At 40.4% G+C, this 15,256-nt stretch overlaps 1 protein-coding gene across 1 annotated transcript in view; it reads left to right on the top strand.

Annotated features, from left to right (window-relative positions):
- The first annotated feature begins 386 nt into the window (after window positions 1–386).
- Window positions 387–15,256, top strand: part of crybg2 (crystallin beta-gamma domain containing 2) — a 50,533-nt gene continuing 35,663 nt past the window's right edge. Inside the window, exon 1 of the mRNA XM_002934656.5 lies at window positions 387–796. Within this exon, the coding sequence (XP_002934702.2) occupies window positions 549–796 (248 nt within the window). The 5' untranslated portion in view covers window positions 387–548. The remainder of the gene's footprint in view (window positions 797–15,256) is intronic.

The raw sequence follows: 15,256 nt of genomic DNA, 5'->3' as shown, positions 1-15,256 counted from the left end.
TGGAATATGCAGTGTCACCTGAAGAACAAAAAGTCAGGTGTGTGCAGGGAGCAGAATTCTAGCACAGGACAATAATACAGAACAAATATTCATAGCTCTGCAAATATATGACTTCTTATACAAATACAGATTGCCTAGCATTTTATAGTTCTGTACAGTAACACGACTCCGTATACTTAAACCCCACATCGAGTGCAAGGAAGTAACACATTCAGTTATACCTGTATACACAATATTCCCTGCATACCCTTAGGCTCTACAAGAAGTATATCTGCCCCTGCCTCTTAAAAGGGAGTCCTACAATCAGCTCTATTCCCGCACCTGTGTACAAACTATTGGTGTCCCATGTGACAACAAGAGCCTGGGGAGACAGCTGAGCGTCTGCATCCTGCTGCTTTACTCCCCCTCCTCCTGCCTCAGGCCTCACAGCCCTTCCCTCTCATACCCCTCCTCTCTCTCATCCTCTACCTGCATGTAGTGACAAAACTATTCTTTATATGGTCCAGTAGTCACTGGCTCTGTGCTGGCATATCTATCTATATCTAGCAATGTCTTCTGGACTGTCCCACCAGTCAGATTCCACCCTTGCTTCTCCCACCATCAAAAAGAAAGGTATAAAGAAGAGGCTGGTTAAACTTTTCTCCAAGAGTGAAGGGAACCTGAAGGAAAAATTTCATACAGCCAATGATGGAGACAGTTCCTTCACAGAAGATGCTTCAATGTCTACAGTGGAAGAAGTACATTTGGTCAAAAAAGGCAGAAGCAGCTGGAGTGAGAAGAGGGGGAAAAAGGAACGGTAAGAACTTGAAATGACACAGACAGGGGGATGCAGTAAAAATTAATACCAAGAAACTTTTATTAAAAGTAACAGTTTAGCAGAGTTAGACACCTGCACTTTAATTTGTTGGTTGGATGTATTTGTTCCTAAGCAAAGATTTTTAAATATGTTGCATTGATCCTTGTCCTATTATACATACTTATGTGTGTGAAATATACGTATTTTTCTGTATGTAGCCAATGGTATTACATAAAATCTGACATAAAACAAAATCTGGTCAGGGGTCATACATACCAACAGCCCACAGAAAAGCAAAGAGACATAAGGGTTGATTTACTAAAGGTCGATAAGCGTTATTTCATGCTTTTTTGCATTAATGCGTTAAGTCGCATATCGCGTGCGTTAAATAGCGTGCAACTGAATGCGTTACTTTTAACACATTGCGTTAATTCTGGCGCAGAAATAATACTAACGCATGATTCACAAACAGACGCACTAAATATCGCATTTGTCTGTGCGAAAAATAACACCTACTTGGGGCAGGTGGTAATTATAGAAAAGTACAGTTCATGAGCTTTTGGCAACACAACACGGACTTTGCAGTGTGATTTATTCAAGTATGTGTTGGCCCTAGAGTGATGCATCCTCCAGTTTGCAGGGAAATGGTCATTTTCAGAACAGTAGTTTTCCGAAAGTAATGACTTGTATGGCTAATATGGGTGTCCTTAACTGGCATGGTTTCCAGACTGCTCACGTTGGGCTCTGACCAGAGGTAAGTTGCTGAGGCCCATTTTAACCCTATGTATGACCTGGTCAGCCTGAGTTGACAGTCAATGCTGGCCTGTGTTTGGCATAGCAATAATGAAATATTTTATTGAGGGCTTTACTTGCCTTTAAAGTGTGTTCATTGTGCCATAAAAAAATTTACATTTCTGAAATGTCTTGTTGACTTTTAGAACAATGCTCTGGTTTATGTGGGTGCATAATTCTGGGTGTATATAATAGTATGGGAGAATATGTTGGAGCATTGTGTATGTGGTTATGAGAGAAATTAAATATTTGCTTTATTCTCTTGATCTGCTCATGTGCTACACTGTGTAAACAGCAAAGGGTCAGTGAATGTCATGTACACACCTTTATGCATACAGTATTTTGTAAGAAAATTTTTGCGGACATATCCTCTAAACTTACAAATAAGAGGCCTCCTGAACCAGTGCTCCAAATGTTTCTTCATATTAGTGGGCCATATTATATTACTGTGATCAGAATGTCTTCAGGATCCAAGGACAGGCAGGGGACCATGTAATTCCATTGCAAATGCCACATGTGACATTTGGGCCCCCAGCTGGCCATATGCTATAAATGATAAAAGAATCTATGGTATTTACTTAAATCTGATGAAAAAGAAATGCATAATTCCTTAGACAGAGAGGAGAATCTATCCCTCACTCTGAGGGGGCCGTAACCCCACCCCCTTATGGCAGGGGCACACTGAGCAGATTATCTTCATTCCTCAGCCTACATTTTGTACAGATCTGCTGGCATCCACTCAGCATAGGCTTGTGTGGAGCTACACTGGGAAACTCAAATGTTTGAATTTTTGTGCCGAAATGTGCTCTCTCTAGCTCCACACAGGCTGACACCATACCAGTCAATGGAGCTACACAAGTCATTCAATCCCTCCCTCACTTTGTTAAATGTTAGAGAGATGGATTCTGTGATTTGAGGTCCCTCATTACATTATTCACTTCCATTATTTTAGCCCAGAATGTTGTGAAGGAGGGGATTAATGACTTAATACCAACCTAATTTGCGGTAGGGCATTAGTCCCTGCCAGGTAAACTATCATGGGTTTCCCACAATCTAAAGAATCATGTATTTATACTTATTTTTGGCAGTTCAGATATTGTTTATGCACCTTTCTTTCATAAGCTGAGCTAAATGATCTTATGTAAATAACAGGGATATATTTATTAACACTATTTATATGTTGGGTTCACTTTCATTTTTTTTCTTCTTAAAAGTAAGCCCAACACAAAAGCCTAGAAAAAGCTGTACAGACTGATATTTATTTGCATACTTTCAGATATATTCAAATAAAAAAGAGATGCCTTAGGTTAGGAGAACCTTTTTTCTGCTTGCATACAAAATGGATCTGCTCCTTCGTATATGTATACTGAAAGACATGGTGTTGACCTCCGTGTAGCTACACTGAGCGGATTTCAGCACAAGAATGTAAAAGTTCGTATCTATGTGGTGAAACTGGCTCGGTGTAAGAAATGCCATAGAGAAGATCTATTTGTTTGTGGCCCATATTATGTGCAGTTTTTAAACAAGAAGGCATTAACATTGTTCTTACATAAGTAGGATGATGGAAATTCTTCTGAGTCTATTAGGCTGTATTGTCACAGAAGCATAATCTTAGTGTTTAGACACCAGGAAGTATAATTTACAGATAATTGCTAGATATAACATTGCAGGAGGTAGACTTACTGGACAATGACAGGGTTGTCCTTTAGTGGCTGTGGGTCCCATGACAACCACAGACTTTGTAGATCAACAATTCCTTAAATTATATTAGCAGACTTATCCTTAATGGCTGGCAAATCTGCATTTTGCCCTGCACTTGAGTAGGACAGTAGAAGAGGGGCAGAAGGCACATCCCTGCATCATCTGGTAATTGAAGTCCACTGATATAGGGATCTGCAATGGATGGCTTGTTTAAGGCATCAAACATTGAGGACATCCCCTAAAATAAGACAAGGCAGCCTATGGACTTCAGCTAATTTTAAACAACAGCTCCCACTGACAGACGTAGATTGTAGGAGGGAAGCCTTTTCCATTATTATTCATTTATCAAGACATTTAAGCATTCAGGGCTGTCCTCCTGCTTAACCCTGGAAAGTCAAGAAATCATGAAATGGCAAAACTCACTGATTTCTTCTTGCTCCCTGTTTAAAGAATCCTCTGAGCAGAAAAATAAAAACATTGTTTCAATGCAGAACTAAGGATAATAGTCTGTCAAGGGGCATTTGATACGTGTCAAGTGTCATTCAAAATTTAGCAGATTTGCTGTGTATTTTCTGTGGCTACCTTCCCATCTCTTGGAGTGTTGTGATCATGCACAGCTGAAGTGTTGCTGCCACTATCTATCCCAACAATGCCTAGTGGTATCACACAGTCTGTTACCAGTGTGCAGATGATCAAACACTATCTCTTATAGAGCAGCATGTCACTATGGCCAATGGCACATGGGGTGTTTCCAGGTGTTTTGTCACCCAAGTGATAAATTTCAACTTAACTCCTATCATCTGACCCACAGATCCAAGCAATTGCCATTTAGATGAATCAGGTCTGATTTCAAATGTTTTGCCACCCACCCAGGTTTGGACTGGGGGGTGCAGGGCCCACCAGGGCTACTGCTTCAGGGGCACCTGCGCCCAATAATGGGCCCCCACAGCGGCCTTCATACCACTCCTCCAGGGGCCCCCCGCCACCCATCTGACCCCCTCGATCATGCGTAAGTGAAACTTACCTTTAGCGTGTTGGGTGAGGGAGACCGTCAGAATGGGGGGCGGGCCCTGGGGGGATTGGATTTGGGCCGCTGGGGCCCCCCAGGGCTGCACCCACCTCCTGGGCTGGAAATCACTAGGGAATGTACCATTCACCATTACTTAAGAAGTGCAGACTGCAGGGTTATGATTATCTACCATGTAGAATTATCATTTTTTATTTTCCTTTGTCTAGAATGGTCACATTTATATTATGCAGCTTATGATTGCTGCCATTCATAATAGACACAAAGATAGGTGTTGTCCTTACTTAGTTTTAAATAGAAATCCTATTGAGAGTTTTTTCACTGTTTTTATTTGTGCTGGAATTGTAATGATTCTATTGTCCTGTCAATTGTATTGGTTTGGCTGATGGCAATTGCTGGCTCTGCGCTGAGATTATGAGTTCTGCAAGGATTTTGTATGTTCTCCCCTTTGTCTTTGTGGGTTTCTTCCAGGTACTCTGGTTTTTTCCCACAATCCAAAAGCATACAAGCAGGTTAATTGGCTACTGGCTAAGTTTGATAAATCTGCTTAACATATGGATATGCAGATTCCTTAAAAAAAGGTTTGTCTAAATTTCTCAAATGTTTGCATTCTGGCCTTGGCATATCTTAACCACACATGGATTTTATTTGCAGATGTGAACCACTCTTACGGTTCAGTCCTATGGAAAGCCATGGCCAGCATTTTTATCATGTTCTACTAGATTTTACACTGTTACAAATTAGGATATCATATTAATAAGACTTTGAGGGGAAAACATGGAAAGATGAATAACTGCATGGATGGTCATAACAGTACTAGCACATTTTCTTTTACTAATTTTATGAACTAATACTAGTTATTTGGCCATTACATTTAGCTACCTATTCAAAAACTCACATAACTTTAATATCAAGCAATGACAGTGCCGGAACAGGAAGGAGTGTTTTAAACTTAGGGTAAACTCCACTGACCCCCAATGAACTAACTGTTAATTAGCACATTTATTAACAGAACTTTTTATATGAAAGATGCTTATTATTTATATGAATATGCTTATTATAGAGTAACATCCACTGTTTATATTGCACACAAGTGGCATGGCCACAATTGTAGTACTGTGCACTTGTGTTTAAATAACTTGTACAGGGCCCCACATTTTTTGATGGTGGCCCTGGTTGTTAATGATCCCTTGTGTTTTTATTCAGGCTAAAACTTTTTATGTGGTTTGTCCCATAAGAGTCTGCTTTGCTTAATAAAATTTTGACTTTTTAACATATGGATGACTAAACTTTTCTAAAAGGCGGCATTCTGACTATTAACGGAAGGATATCTCTAATATCCTATAGCATTTCCTGTATGGCAATTGCATAAAAAGCATTGTCCAATTGAAAAACAGTTATCAACTTTTTTTCTTAGCACTTCATTTTTCTTGAAATAGTTATAATCTATTTGAGGCTTTCGTGCAAGGTAGCATGATACAAGTATGACAAACATCAAAATACTTTCAGAGGCAGAAAAACTAGTCACTTTGGGAAAAGAAATGCATGAGAATCTTTAGTGAACACGCCCTATTTGCTAATGACCACAACCCCAAACCCCCAGGCAACCACAAATATCTTGACACACATATATCCGGCAGGGAAACAATAACTGTTAAATATTATACATAATACTTACCCATTTGATGGTGAGTTTATGGGTAGACTTCAGCATTATTATCCATTTACTGCCCAGGGGTGAAGACACTCAAGGCGATTAGTTCCTGCGACTAATTGCATGCCAATTTGTGGCCCACCAATTAGTTGCCTTTTTTTGTTATTTTTCATATGCACTTTACTCCGCTCTTTATGACATTTATAAGTATCAGTAAGGCACAAGTGGCACAATTGTCTTTATTTAGTCATACTGCAGGACTTTTTAGCCATTGAGCTTAGTTGATGTGCACGATCATATCGAGCACATGTGGCTAGCGGGCTGGATTACATACAGTACATAACATACATACTTTTTCACTAACATTAGTATAATGTACTAAGCGTATATATGTATATATCCTGGAGTACTGAATCAGATATCTGTGCTGGCAGGTAGGTAGAATAGGAAATTAAATTAGGAAATATTAATGTCTTATCCTGACAATGTTACACTTTATAAGAGCTGTATATTGCCTGTGGGTATAATAAATGTCAGTCTCCTTGGTACATTCCGTGAATGTTCTCATAACAAAAGAGGATTCTCACAGGCCTGTTTCATGTGCCTGTTGAAAGGAGCGATTACTTGAACCTTATTTAGTTTACATAGAAGGGCCAGCCCAGAAAAGGCAAAGGGTAGGCTATAAATATATTAATATTTGCTGGTGTATTTGTGGGCATGTCACTGAAAAAACTTCATCCTTACTGCATTCTGTTATAACATGGTTGTCAGAAATGCTCCACCTAGTGGTATCCTTGAATGGTAACCATCATTAAAGGAACAGTAACACCAAAAAATGAAAGTGTATAAAAGTAACTAAAATATAACGTACTGCTGCCCTGCACTGGTAAAAGTTGTGTGTTTACTTCAGAAAGTCTACTATAATTTATATAAATAAGCTGCTATGTAGCCATGGAGGCAGCCATTCAAAGGAGAAAAGGCACAGGCACATAGCAGATAACAGATAAAACACTATTGTATTCTACAGAACTTATCTGTTATCTGCTATGTAACCTGTGCCTTTTCTCCTTTTTTCCAGCTTGAATGGCTGCCCCCGTGGCTACACAGCCGCTTATTATATAAATTATAGTAGTGTTACTGTAGCAAACACACCAGTTTTACCAGTGCAGGGCAACAGTGCATTATATTTTTATTACTTTAAAGCTCTTTCATTTTTTAGTGTTACTGTTCCTTTAATAAAGAGGATTTAAAATTTACCACCAGCACAAATACAGTAACATCTCTAACACATTGCATTTCTTAATCCCAATGAATAATTAATAGCTGAATGACCCGCAGTAGATATTTAGCCTTAGTGAAGGCTTTTGTGCCCCCAGTAAAGACCTATTGCAGTTTTGGGGCTGAAGCATGTTGGGTACGATGTAGTCATGTAGAAATATTAAAAACATTTTTTTTTACTTTCATATATGAGAGCCCTGTATGTATTAATGTGTCATTGCAGTCCACCACCACTTTGTGATTACCAGCCCTTTATGCCCCCTTTATGTCTTTGGAGCCTGCAGGCTGGCATTCCTCTGTCTGGATATTTTGTAGGTAACACATTATAGATATCTCTAGACATGTCTCCTCTGGTCCACTCTGTTTGAAAGGCTCACCTCCAGATGGGCCTCCAGCTCACAGAAGTAAACTGTTATGACTTTTGTTTGTATCCCTTTTCTTAGTAAAGTACTGCAGACTATATACTTATATAAATAACAATAATGATAAATAATAATAATGGGCACACTCAATTTTTTTTGCCTTCTCTGCCTGATCTTGTCTTCTCTGGCTTTCTAATGAGGGGAGTAGCATACCACCCCACAATGTATATACACTACATGTGGTCTGTAAAGGGATAGTTCATCTTTAAATTTACTTTTAATATAATGTAGATAACAGTATTATAAGTACATTTACCATTAGTATTAATTGTTTATTTTCTTGTGGATTTTATTATGTTTTATTAGTAGTAGTATTATCTGTTATTTAAATAGCTTCAACACAGAGATTATTCATTTTGAGATATTTACATTTTTGGATCTGGAGCTCCAAGACTTGGAATTTCAACCGCTATCTGGTTGCAAGGACTTACTTGCACTAGCAACAGAAGATTAATAACAGCCTAAAAATAAGCAATAAAATTAGAATAGCAACAAAACTGAACCCCAAATGTCAATCTGTTCTTGGTTGCTGGGGTTAGTGACCCAACAATATAGACAGAATTTTCGCTTGCGGCCTGGAAATAGGTAAAAAAAAAAAAGGAAGGTTAATATTTCTGGTCTTTGCGTTCTTTGCACAAATGATTGAAACAATAAAAAGACAGCCACATAATATGTTAACCCTTCATACTGTCTTGTTCCATTTGACTGTGGGCCAATCAGTCTGTGAGGGTATTTGATGGGCACATTTATTTGCAAGTGCCTACTTGCACTGCAGAAATGGCCAAAAACAGTAAAAACATGAAAAGTTGCTGTGGATAATATTAAAGGCAGGGATGATTGTTGTTATAGGGCTGCTGGTCCTCTTAGGTGGTATGGCATATTTAGTATGTAAAATACAGGATTTTTAAGTTCGAAGTGGGTGTTTTATTCCACATGCAAAGGCTGAGCTTTTGAGGCCTTTAGCCCTCCCTTAACTTTAATAAATAAGCAGTTATGTTATTATGTATAAACTATGTTTAATTCTTCTTTACAGTACAGGTATGGGACCTGTTATCCAGAATGCTTGGGACCTGGGGCTTTCCAGATAAGGGGTCTTTTAGTAATTTGGATCTCTATATTTAAAAATCATTTGAACAGTAAATAAAAGAAATAGGATTGTTTGCATTGAATAAGGATTAATGATAGCTTAGTTGGGGGGTCAAATACAAGGTAATTAATGTTTAGAAATCTAATGATTTGATTAAAATGGAGTATATATGTTTCTGGATAACATAATATGGAATTATACAGTTCTCTTTTACTACTTGCCTAACATTTGTGGTTCCATTCCTATTAATTAGGCTGGTATTTATATATGTAAAGGTCCCCATACACGGGCCAATAGTAGCTGCCGATATCGGTCCCTTGGACTGATTTGGCAGCTAATCGGCCCGTGTATGGGCACTCCCGACAGGCCTGCCCGACCGAGATCTGGCCTGAAATCGGCCAGATCTTGATCGGGCAGGTTAGAAAATCTGGTTGGATCGGGGACCGCATTGGCTGGTTGATGCGGTCCCCGAACCGACTTTGCCATTGCCCATTGTTGTAATTCGATCGTTTGGCCCCAGGGCCAAACGTTCGTATTACCCTGGATTCTCCCGATATCGCCCACCCGTAGGTGGGGGATATCGGGAGAAGATCCGCTCGCTTGGCGACATCGCCAAGCGAGCGGATCTTATAGTGTATGGGGACCTTTAGTCATGTTTGGGGTTAGGAAATCCAAATCTCTGCATTTATCTCTATCATTCTTTTATCTTGCTCAAAGTGTTATCTACAATCTTTCCTTAATCTTTAATCTTTTAACTTTATAACTAATGATTTAAAACATTGTATCTCTTATCTTTTACTGTGTAATTCTCATGCTTTCTTGCTCCTAAAATGCCAGCCTGTCATTTATTCTAAACCCTGTGCTATTTAACCGTCCCATTCTCATATTTGTCTAATCCCTCTGTACGAATGAATCATCTTTTCTCTTAGTTTGTTATCTCACACAGTCTTTTTTGCCACAGGCACATTCTAAGATCAGCTTTTGAGTTTAATAATAAACGACATGGCAACTCCCTATTTGTTCAAAGGGACATCATGGACTGAAAAAACACAAATGTATATTTAAGCAGTCCGTAGTGTGGTAGAAGACAATCCAGTTAAACAAACGTGAAGAATTTTAGTTTCAGCTTCAGGCTATGCTCACAAGGACAAGTGTAGTTGTTTGTGCCTCCAGCAATCTGAGAGTGCCCCATATTGTCACAAATAAAGAAATAAAGTAATATTTTCTCTTTGTAACTTTGTTATACCAGCAGGTACAAGTTGTATTAAGGCATATACTGTATGTTGCAGCTTTCAAAACATGTCCCTGGTACTTGGCTGCATCTCAGTATCCCAGATGATCTTTCTTTTGATGATACCGGTATAGGATCTATTATATGGAAACCCCTTTCTAGAAAGCTCCAAATTATGGAAAGGCCATCTCCCACAGACCCTATTTAAAGCAAATTATTCTAATTCTTAAATACAATTTTCTTTTTCTCTGTAATAATAAAACGGTATCATGTACTTGATCTCAGCTAAGCTGCACAAATTCATATTGGTGGCAAACCTATCCTATTGGGTTTAATTATTGTTTAAATGATTTTTAGCAGACTTAAATGGGAACTAAAGCCATTGTACGTTATGTTTTGGGCTTCTGTACCAGCCCAAGGCAACCACAGCCCTTTTGCAGGGCTGTACCTCTGAAGATGCCCCCAGTAGCTCCCCATCTTCTTTTCTGCTGATTCACTGCACATGCTCTGAGCTTAAGGACTGACTATATACATGGCCGCCATCATGAGGGCCCAGGACGATTTTCACACTTAAGGAGGGCCTGGCCGTGCTACAGTTCTTTAGCTTGGGCCCCCTTTAATCAATTATGGGCCCTGTCATTGGTGGTCAGTGAGTAATCCGGTCGGTCGCGCCCTGTGCATATGGGGCGCAACCTTATAACATGGCCTGGCCTTTTGCTTGGAGACACAAGTGAAAAGACGTCATCCTGGAAGGATCTCATCGGAGAAGCCGATGGAGGAGCCAAAGCTGATGGAGGAGCCAGATAAGCCGCTGGAGGAGAAGGAAGAAGACTACAAAAAAAGGAAAATGTCCCCTGTTGAAGTTTTGTTGTCAGGGGCCCTGCGATTTCTGATGGCGGCCCTGACTATATATATATATACTACAACATACTGCATAAATAGAATATAAATGTAACAGTATAAGGCTGATTAGTAATTAATTTAGATTCACATTATGTGGCAGCTCAGAAATCAGTGCAATTAGCAGCAGAATATAATAATTAGCCCTGTAGCACCAGTTTATATGACAGACAAGCCTAATTTTCTGCTTGATAATTTGCAACGACCCCTAAGCTTAGCTTCTCAACAGCTGCCCAGAGCACACTGAGCATGTGCACTGTCCTGGACAGTTCTAACAGAATCCAAGATGAGGAGCTCCTGTGACAACTGTAAAGACCAATATCATTACTACTGCTGAGATGCTGAAACTTTAAGCCAGTGCAGTCAGTTTATTATATAAAATATGGCATTTGTAGACATTCATTTTTAGGGTTTATTTCTCCTTTAAGGTATGGAGATCGATATACCTGAACTACTATTCACTCTTACACACTTCCAACTTAAAAACTACACTGGACTAGAAGGGAGAGGGTATGTGCTAGGCAGCTGATCATCTAGAAAACCACTGATATATAGGTCATGTTCAGTAGAAAACATGCTTTGATGTGGGCTGTGGTTTTTAGTGTTTTACTTGTCCTTTAACCTGTTATTTTGAAAAGGAATAGTATGGCACTTTCCACTAAAATTAATAAACACAAATATGCAGAAATAATTATCCCATGCTGTGAATATATGTCATGGAGACACCTATATGTAATACACATGATAACAATAAATAAAAACACACAGCTCTCCAAAAGTGTCCCTGGTTCTTGGCTGGTTCCCAGTATCCCAGTTGATCCTATTTATGCTGATACCACAATTGACATTTGTGCATGTCCAGCTTAAACACTACACAGGACTAGCAGGAATTGAAAATGTATTATAAAATATTTAGCTGGGAACAGATTTCATGCAAAAGCCTATGGGTTGCATCTTATTCCTAATTAAAAAGCTTTACACTGAATGTATATGTTGCTATAGTCTGTGGCGTGTGATCTGGTCAGTGAGAAATATAAAATCTGTGTCAGAACCCCCTGCTGCCCGTGAACCCCTGTGAAAGGTCCAGATAGTTTAATGGCTAGTGAAAGTGCTAGCATTATGTAGAGAGGTGTCTTCTAGAACAATTTAGTATTGTCTATATTTCTGTGTATACAGTATATAGGGAATAATGACCCCCCTTTTGTAATACAGTATAGGCAGGCCTGGACTGGTAATCTGTGGATTCTGGTAAATGCCAGAGGGGCTGCTGCCATAGACAGTCACAATTTAGTGGGCTCATAAGGGTTTATTTGGGACTCAGTAGTTGAAATGAATTGGACAGAAGTCTGCCTGGCATAATTTCCGGTGTTTCTTTAGGCACAAATGCTCTATGCCTATTGACTCTGAACATGAAGGGAACCAGCTCCAGGACCTAAAATGGAAGGCAGGAAGGAGTGGTACCAAGAGTAACAATATTCATTGCATTTTCATGCAAGAACCTTTAATGAAAGTGATTTTATGCACAACTCACTGCAGAGAAACTGCGGGGACTGCAACAGCACTTGCTGACGTAAATGAGCCCTCTGTTCTCCTGACTGCCAAACTGACTAGCAGATGGCGCTGTTGTTACAAAATTCATTATAGTACCAGTTTAAATTATTGTTAATACCTTGTAATCTTTCAAAAAAATATTCACGTGAATTTCAAAAGTGCTTACAGGAGCAATTTTACATTAGTTTTAAAGGTTTCAATTTCTGTTAATTCTTTCATTCTTGCTGTGAGGCACAGGGGGACATGTTAGTCTAAAGGATATTCTTCTGCACATATTAGAACGTTGTATTCCAAGTCTTCTGATTATTGCTTTTGCTTGTTTGCTAATCTCATTGCCCGATACAAGTAACACAAGTAATTGTCTGCCTGCTGATGCTTTTTCAGGGTATGGGGCACCATGGAACCCATTGTTTACACTTTAGCTTTTTGAATGAAATACTACAATGGCAGATGAACAAGGTTTATTTGTCATGACACATAGGGCCTGATTCACTAAAGTGCGATAAAATGTGCGCTATTTTTAGTGTGCGCTATAAATTTTACCGCGTCTTAATTTTGGCGATTTTTCGCACGATTCACTATAAGCATACTCGCGCTTTTTTACACGCGGTATTTTCATTGCGATAAATAGCGTGCGCGGTATTTTCCGCATGCAGGCTATTTATCGCATGCGCTAATTGTCGCAACAAACCTATCGCATGAAATACGCAACAATCGGCAGCATAAAAATGGCGACATTTTGCCCGGGGAGAGCACAGAGTGCTAAGGAGGTGCTGTATAAAAGTTTATTTGCAAAAAAAAACCCCCAAAATTATAAAAATCTAAAATGGGGGGGGGGGGGGCATTTAAGAATATTTAGCCAAATACTTAGGGGTCCGTCTGCTAAAGTGGCTTAAATTAAGTTAGAGATTTTAGACACAGAATAAATGGCAAATATGTTATGGGCACTTTATTAAACGGGGACAAATATAATATTGCAATTATTCTGGCAACAAAACATTGGATTGGCAGTTATCACACTCACCAGAAAATACGCTACGTACTAATTAACGCAAGTTTTACTATTCAGCAAAATGGCCTAAAGACAAAATTGTTGGCAGAATATTTGCAAACATTTAACCCATATAGCATATTGATGCTGTTACTGATAAATGTAAGAGTGTAGGGGAAACTACATGAAAGTATAGAATACCATATCAAGGAAGGAAAAATAATGACACATTACTCAGTTCAAAAGTAGAAAACTAAAAACTTTTACTTAAAATAATAAAATAAAAAAGGGGGGGAAAAAAACTTAGGGCTTGCTGCCCTTGAGTTCCGCAAAGTCCCACCTTAGTTGGGCAACTTCCCCCCGGAGCTGGGCCAGCTCAGCCCTCATATTGTCCAGGTCCTCCTGCATGGACCGATGTGCTGGGCCAGGAGAACCTGGTGGCTGGCATCTGGGGGGCTGGGGGGGGGAACTCAAGGGCCGGGGAAAATGGGGGCACACTGGGGGAGGAGTAAAGGGGGGATGTGTCCAGGGCCTCCTCGGCCTCCATGGCCGCCTCGGCGGCCTCCTCTGCCTCATCATCCTCGGGGGCCTGGGTCAGTCCTGGGTCCTCAGGGGTCTTGCTGGGGCCTGGCTGGATCCTGGGGCCTCTGGGGCCGGTGGTCGGGCCTCTGGGGCCAATTGTTGGGCCTCGGGGGCCGGTGGATGGGCCTCGGGGGCCGCAGGTCGTGCCGCTGGGGCCGGTAGAGCCTGCTGGGCCAGTAGAGGCTGGAGGGCCTGGGGTTGGGCCTGGGGAGGAGGCGCCAGCTGAAGTTCTGTGAAATAGTTTTGCAAGATGTTATTTTGTGTAATATATTATATATATATATACATTCATACACCATCATAAATAATAGGGCCCCTCCCAACAACATTTTTTGGGCCCCCCTCCTCCCACGCCCCCAATGGCCCCTCCCCCTGTGAACCCTCACATCAATACAAAGGACACACAGACATTGTTAGCCAGGGCCCCCTAAAACATTCGTGGCCCTTCCCCAAATGACTCAAACTATGGGCTGCTCCTTGCTGCTTCCCACTTGCTTTAAACTTATTTATGCATATGTATTTGAAAATAGATGTGTATATATATATATATACAATAGGAAGTGCTGGGAAGCTGCACACCATAAGGAACAATAATACCTGGGTGCCTGTGGCAAAACAAAATCTAGACAGGCATGGGGTGACGGCACACACAGGATTTTGACAAGGAGTCACAAAGATGTGAAATAATATTCAGAGGTTTATTGTGAGCAACGTTTCAGTTCCTCACTGGCATTATGGTTGAACGTGATGGACGTATGTCTTTTTTCAACCCAACTTACTATGTTACTATGTTACTTTCATCATCCCTGACATTTCTTACATTTGTACCTTTAGTTCAAATTACTTGCTAAATCTTTTACTGAACGTATACTGTAAAAGCATAATAAAGTACAATAATTACCTTCTCTAATTTCAGCGACCAGTTCTGGGCTCCTGCGCTTAAGGTCGGACCACAGCCGCCGGAGCTGGCGGGGGCCCACATCAAGGGCAAACCTGGCGAGCAAACCTTCTCTTAGCTCGTCCAGGATTTCCCTCTTCCTCTCGTGGACCCCAAAGTCCCCCGGCGGTGGGTGGTCATACCCTGCACGCAGGAGCACGCTGATAATATAGCACCTCTCCCCTGGTAGCAAGTCAGAAACCCCAGGCATGTCCTCTCAGTTTGGTGGCTGCAGGCTCATTGACACAAAATGGCCCCAAGTCGCACATGTCAGTAGATTAAAAAATCGCCACAAAATGTCCGCAAG

The sequence above is a fragment of the Xenopus tropicalis genome, chromosome 2 (assembly GCF_000004195.4).
Source record: "Xenopus tropicalis strain Nigerian chromosome 2, UCB_Xtro_10.0, whole genome shotgun sequence".
NCBI classification, from domain to species: domain Eukaryota; kingdom Metazoa; phylum Chordata; class Amphibia; order Anura; family Pipidae; genus Xenopus; species Xenopus tropicalis.
The sequence above is the reverse complement of the archived record's forward strand: the minus strand, read 5'-3'. Positions and strand labels throughout refer to the sequence as shown.